This window comes from Pediculus humanus, genomic scaffold (assembly GCF_000006295.1).
Source record: "Pediculus humanus corporis 1103172107613 genomic scaffold, whole genome shotgun sequence".
NCBI classification, from domain to species: domain Eukaryota; kingdom Metazoa; phylum Arthropoda; class Insecta; order Psocodea; family Pediculidae; genus Pediculus; species Pediculus humanus.
The window spans coordinates 502,751-508,998 of NW_002987227.1; the positions used below are offsets into that span (position 1 = coordinate 502,751).

At 21.7% G+C, this 6,248-nt stretch overlaps 1 protein-coding gene across 1 annotated transcript in view; it reads right to left on the minus strand.

The window, feature by feature from the left end:
• Positions 1-695, minus strand: part of Phum_PHUM245890 (myosin IIIB, putative) — a gene marked incomplete at both ends in the record, with an annotated part of 5,429 nt that extends 4,734 nt beyond the window's left edge. The window contains 3 exons of the mRNA XM_002426237.1: positions 3-64; positions 141-416; positions 504-695. Of these exons, the coding sequence (XP_002426282.1) occupies positions 3-64; positions 141-416; positions 504-695 (530 nt within the window). The remainder of the gene's footprint in view (positions 1-2; positions 65-140; positions 417-503) is intronic.
• Between the last annotated feature and the right edge of the window lie 5,553 nt (positions 696-6,248).

Sequence of the window (6,248 nt, forward strand, 5' to 3'; positions counted from 1 at the left end):
ACTTGAATAAATTTCCAAAACGACTCGAATTATTATTGTGTGCAGTTTTAGCATTTCCAAAAGCCTAAATGTAATAAATGGTAAATTTTTTTTTCTTCTAAAACTTAAAATTGAATAAAAAATATTAAAAACGTAATTACCTCTAACACAGGGCCAGCACTCAATATTGTTTGTTCAACTCCACTGCCATGACTTCCTTTTTGACTTAAAGCAGTTAAGTGATGAAGTAAAAAATTAGTGCTTTCTGTTTTTCCAGAACCACTTTCTCCGCTTATAACAACACATTGATTTTTCTTTTCTTTCAACATGCAATTATAAGCTGCATCTGCCACAGCAAATATGTGAGGAGGTAAATCAGATCCAAGTCGACAATTTTGATACAATTTTACATATTTTGGATTGTATATGGGATAAAACTTTGAAAAAAAAAATTTTATATATCATAATAACAATTATAAAAATGATAATAGTGCTTAATTTTAAGTAAAGTTTAAAGCATATACCTTGAAAGGATTCAGGGCTATTAGAATACTACCGACATATGTATAAATATGACCAGCCTGAAACCTTGCTTGTAAATTATCCAGCAGAGTTTGTTCATTTAAATCTGGCAATTGGCACAAATCTGGATATTCCCTATCTTTAGGTTGATATAGAAAACGTAAAAGATAATCTCTGATGAGGCTAGGATCCATAGAAAAACTATCATTCCATGATGCTTCATTTTGTTTTTCTCTGAGGTAAAATCTGAATAAATTTAAAGGCTATTATTGTTATGAATTTCTTTAAAAAATTTTACTGTTGTGAAAAAAAGAAAAAAAAAAAAAATAACTTACCTGTAATATTCTTGTTGACTATCTTGTAACTTTGGCCATAGTAACATTAACTGTACAGGTGACTCTGTACTACCTAATCTTCTTTCTTTGCATTCCTGACCTGCACTATCACCAATGACTTCTGCTAATTCGTAACAAGTTGGTGAATCTTTTAAAGACAGTCTTTCAAAAATGCATAATACTATTTCTTCACAAGTAGTTTGTTTACTGGCTTCAACACTGAGAGCTTCATAATGTAATGATAATGCCCCAACATAAACCTACAGAATTAAATTAGTTCAAGTAAAAAAAAAAAAAAAAAAAAACAAAAACAAAAAGAAATTTAAAACATAACTAATTTTTTTTTGGTTTTCATAAAATCGTAAATTGTTTTTAAAATATTTCAATAAAATATTCACTATGTTGTAACATTTTAAAAACATTTAAAATTCACCGTTTGTAATAAAATATAATGAGTTAGTTGATAACATATATAAGTTTTAGAGAAGTAATAAGTGCATAATAGTTAAAAAAATTTCACCAAATTAGGTTATTAAAAAATTAGACATTTATCATTATATGATAATATACCTGAACTATATATCTATTGTCTCCCATAATTATGATTAACTTAAAAAAATATCAGTCATCTTGAATACTTAATAAATATTGAATTAGCATGGCCAAACTCTTGTGCTTTTTTCATATTCACATTGATTTCTAGAAAAAAATATATATGGAAGAAATTATTATTAATAAGTACAGAAAGATATTAATTAAACAATTATTTTTCACACAGACTTTATGCAAAAAAAAAAAATTCTTTTTTTAAATTGTAATAATTTCATTAATAAAGAAATTTTTAGATCATAACTATAAATAATATCAATGTATACAAAGTAATTTTTTTTCAATTACAAATGACTCTCTTGTCTTCACTGAAGAAGAATCATTTTTCTAATGAATGACATGAGTCAATTTAATAATAAAAAATAGTCCCCACTTAAAGTAAATAAAATATTATCATTATATGAAAATAAACGAAAAAAAAAAAAATTTTTAAATAGTAATTATAAAAATTATTTTAAATAAAAAAAAAACAAAAAACATTTATTTGCCCTAAAATATTTGGGTCATTCACATATTACATTCACAAATTAATTTAAACTCCACATGTTCATCATCACACTGACGTTTAATTGTTTTTCTAAAGTTTAATAATTTTATAAAATTATGAATTATTACATTTAAGCGTGTTACGGTTATATTTTTAACACATAAATCTAATTTTACTACTTTTGTTTCAAAACATATTTGTAATAATAAACCAACACAACAAAATAAACTAAGCTCAAGACGAGGTTTCACACCCAAAATAAAGAAAAATTCACAACACAAAAATTTGTTGAGCGAAATATAATTTACCTTTTAAAAATAAAAAATAATGAAATTTTTAACTTTTATTACCATATTTTACATATATATATTAAAGTAAAAAACATTATTCATTTTTCATATAAAAAAAAAATAATAGTCAACCATCTTTAATTTACAGCATTTCATACAAAAGCCTTAAATGAATAAAATTGAGATGAATCTGTTGACACGTTATTTTTGACTATGAAAACGATTTTATTTTTGTCACGTGATACATTTATACTTGTTGCTCCGAAAATATTTTATGAAACTAATTAAAATTAATTTTTTTTTTAATATAAAATGAATTAACAATTATATACAAATTAAATTTTTACAGTTTTTTCTTTTCTTATTTTACATCATTATTTTCCGACTTAAAAGAATATTGACCGAATGTAATTTTTGTAAAAAACTTTTGAAATGATATTAGCTTTTATCTTTAAAATAATGATTGCCCACCGAAATATAATTTTTTATTTACTCTAAGAAAATTATAAATGCACATAATGCATTTCGAACAAATATCAAAGGTTTTATTTCACAAATAAACGTATTTGCTTGTTTTTTTTTTTTTTTTCGTTTCTAAATACGAATAAATTTAAAATAACATTTTGAGCTTATATTTGCCGAATGGAATTTAATAAGGAACAATAGTCAGCGTCTGCGCTGAACAATTGATAACGCATGATTGTCACTGAAATCCGTGAGCCAACAATCAGTGTGAAACCGGAATCGGTTAAAGGATTTGGTGAGTAAGGTTTACTATTTATATTTTAAAACTCGCAAAAAAAAAAAAAAAAAACATTTTTGAAATATTTTCAATCAAAAAGTATTACATATAAAAATTATAATCATAGTTTTTCTCAGCATCAGTCAAAATGATTTAATTATATAATTATTACTTATTATTTAAAACGTCATTTTAATCAAATATTTAAAAAAAAAAAAAGTTCTTTTAATTTTTTTTTTTTTTTTTGTAACCGTTATAAATACCATTTTAAGCTATTGGATTTATTACCTGAAATAAAAACAATTTTTTTTTTTTTTTAATTTGATTAAGGGATTAACGTGATGTTTTTACAGACTCACAAAAAAAAAAAAAATTCAAATGTTTTAAAAAAAGAATTATTTAAAAATGAAAAATTTTCAACAGTTAATTAATTTATATGTTAAGGAAAAATGTTATTAAACAATATTAAATTAAAAAATTTACAAAAGTTATTAAGATTGATTATATACATTTTAGAATTTTATAAATAAATAAATAAATAAAAATCTTTATAAACTTGGGTAATTACAAATCTCAGGGGGGAGGGAGGAAAGGGAGACAATAAAAAAAAAAAAAAGTTTAATTTTCCTTTAAATAATTTAAGTGACTTTATAAAAAAAAAAAACTTAAAACTTGTATTGAAAGAAATTTTTTTTAAATGAACAAATAATTATTCTAAATGCAAATTCAGTTCATGTGACAGGACGTGATTTTAAAAAACATTTTTTTGTTTACTTTTTAAATTTTAAACGTGCTACGTTAAACATTCACAACCATTTTATTTTTTAGGTTGATTTACATCAAAACTTATCAAAATGAATAAATAAATAACATAATAATAATAATAAAGTTAATTAAATTATTTAACTGAAATTAAGTATTAATAATAATAATGAGTCCTGGAGTAACGATTATACCACAAATGGATGATAGAATTAAAGAATTTAGACAAGATCCACAAAAAATGTCAGTAACAACAGAATTTGTTGATGATATTGTTGAAAAAGCTAAAAATGAAGCCATGAAAAGAATGAAAGAAAAAGAAATGGTAAGTTTTTTTTTTTTTTTTAGTATATATATATAAATATTTTGAACCTTTCCCTCAGTTACACTAAAATTAAATATAAAAACTCTCTAAAAAAATTTTTTAATGAAAAGAAAAACTTTTTTTTTTTATTTTATTAATTAAAAAATTTTAATAATGTAAATATGAAAATTGTTTTATTTAGCATAATAGTTTTTATTCACTGCATTAAATTAATTTATTTTCAACTAAAAATATATCCATCATATTTGGTTTGACTAATTTCTAATGAAAAAAAAAAAAAAATTAAGAGCTTTTGTCTTTTAAATTAGTTCAAATGAGAAAAAAGAAAAATTTACATAAATAAAAGAATTTTTCTTAATTTTATGAAGGAAAAATTAAAACGTTTTCTCATCAAAGGATTTTCTAAAAAAAAAAATTTTTCCAAGGGATAAGAGTTTCATTAGCGTTTTTCCTTTTTTTTTTTAAATTCAAAATTTATAGAAAGAATTATTAATAATAATAATAAGTAATATCGGATTTTGTATTGATTTAAATGTGAAAATTTTTGTTTATTTTTAGGAAATTTTCCTTTAAATTTGTTTTATGTTTTGAAATTTAATAACTTTAAATTAACTAATTTTTTTTAATAACATTTTAAATTAATTATTTATAGTTTTAATAGAAAAAAAAAAAAAAAATTTATATTTAATTTTCAGATTGAAGAAAACCGCGAACATTGTGGTAAGTTTAATGTTGTTCTTTTCAACCTCTTAACTTTTAAGTTTTCTTTATTAGAGATGTATTATTGTAAAAGTTCATTAAGAGTTTTTTTTTTCTTATGCACGAAATGTGTAACAATGCCTCCTCCCATCCCCACCTCCCCAAAAAAAAAAAAAAATCAGCAAAATTTTATTTTCTTCATTTAAGTATTCTTATATCGATTAAACGTTAGTTAACATAATTTGAAATCATTTTTTTCTTTTATCGCACGAATTTAGTACTCTTAATCCTTTTTTTTTTCTTTTCCTTATTCTTTCATAATTATTTTTTATGAAAAGCGTCTTAAAAAAATTATATTATATTTATTTTACTATAATAAATATTTAAAAATCTACTTTTTATAGTATAATTTTAAAATATAAATTTATCACCACCATCACCTATAGTTTTTTTTTATAAAGAAAAAGATCATTATTATTGTTTATTTAAGAGTAATTAATTTTTTTTGGTAATTATTAATTAAATGGAGTCATTATTTGTATTATAACTTTCTTAAACATTTAAACAGATTTTTAAAATGAGCTGACTTTTATTGAAAGTTTTAACAAACTTTTAAAAACCTATTAAAACTTTTCTTAAAATCTTTGAAAATCTTCTGATTCATCTTTAATTTTTATTTATTTATTTATTTCCCCCCCCCCCCAAAAAAAAAAAAAAAAGAAAAAATGCTTTGATTGTGAAAAATAGGAATAAAATACATAAGATTAATGTTTTACTTGAAAAGTTTTTTTTTTTTTTTTTAGACACATCGAATTGTAAACAAAAAACAATTGAAAAAAAAAAAAAAATGGCAACCTGTTGTTATATTGAATGATATTAACAACAGCTCAAATTCTAGCGAAAATCTTTATTTACAAAAGAAATTTTTTTTTTTTTTTTTACTCTTGTTGTTTTATTTTATTTTATTTTAAGAAACGAAAATTATTTTCTGATTCAGGTTTGTCAGGAACTAACGTAAAAATGACAATAGCAAAATAATAATAAAATTTATTAATTTAAGAGATAAAATTTTATTAAGTGTTCAAAATGAAATAAAAGAGGAAACTCGTTATTAGGGGAGCCTTCAAAATATTTAATAAAATTTAAATTGACTTTGTGAACCCCTCATGAATAAAATTTTAAAAAAAATTAAGAAGAGAAGAAACCAAAAAAAAAAAAAAATTCAATTGAAAATACCTATGTTGAAAGTAAACAGAGTTAAGGGTTATTCAAAAAATATATTAAAAGGAATTTTGAAGATGTTTTCTTTTTTTTTTTTTTAATTAAAATTCAAAATCATTGTTATACTCAAAATAAATTCTCCCAAAATCTTTTCCAATCACAAAATGATCCTTTTTGAACAAAGATTTTGTAAATTTAAATGAAAAACACAAATAAAAAATCAATCAAAAGTAAAATTAAACTGTCATTTGCCCCCCCCTTCCCCCTCTGAAACAAT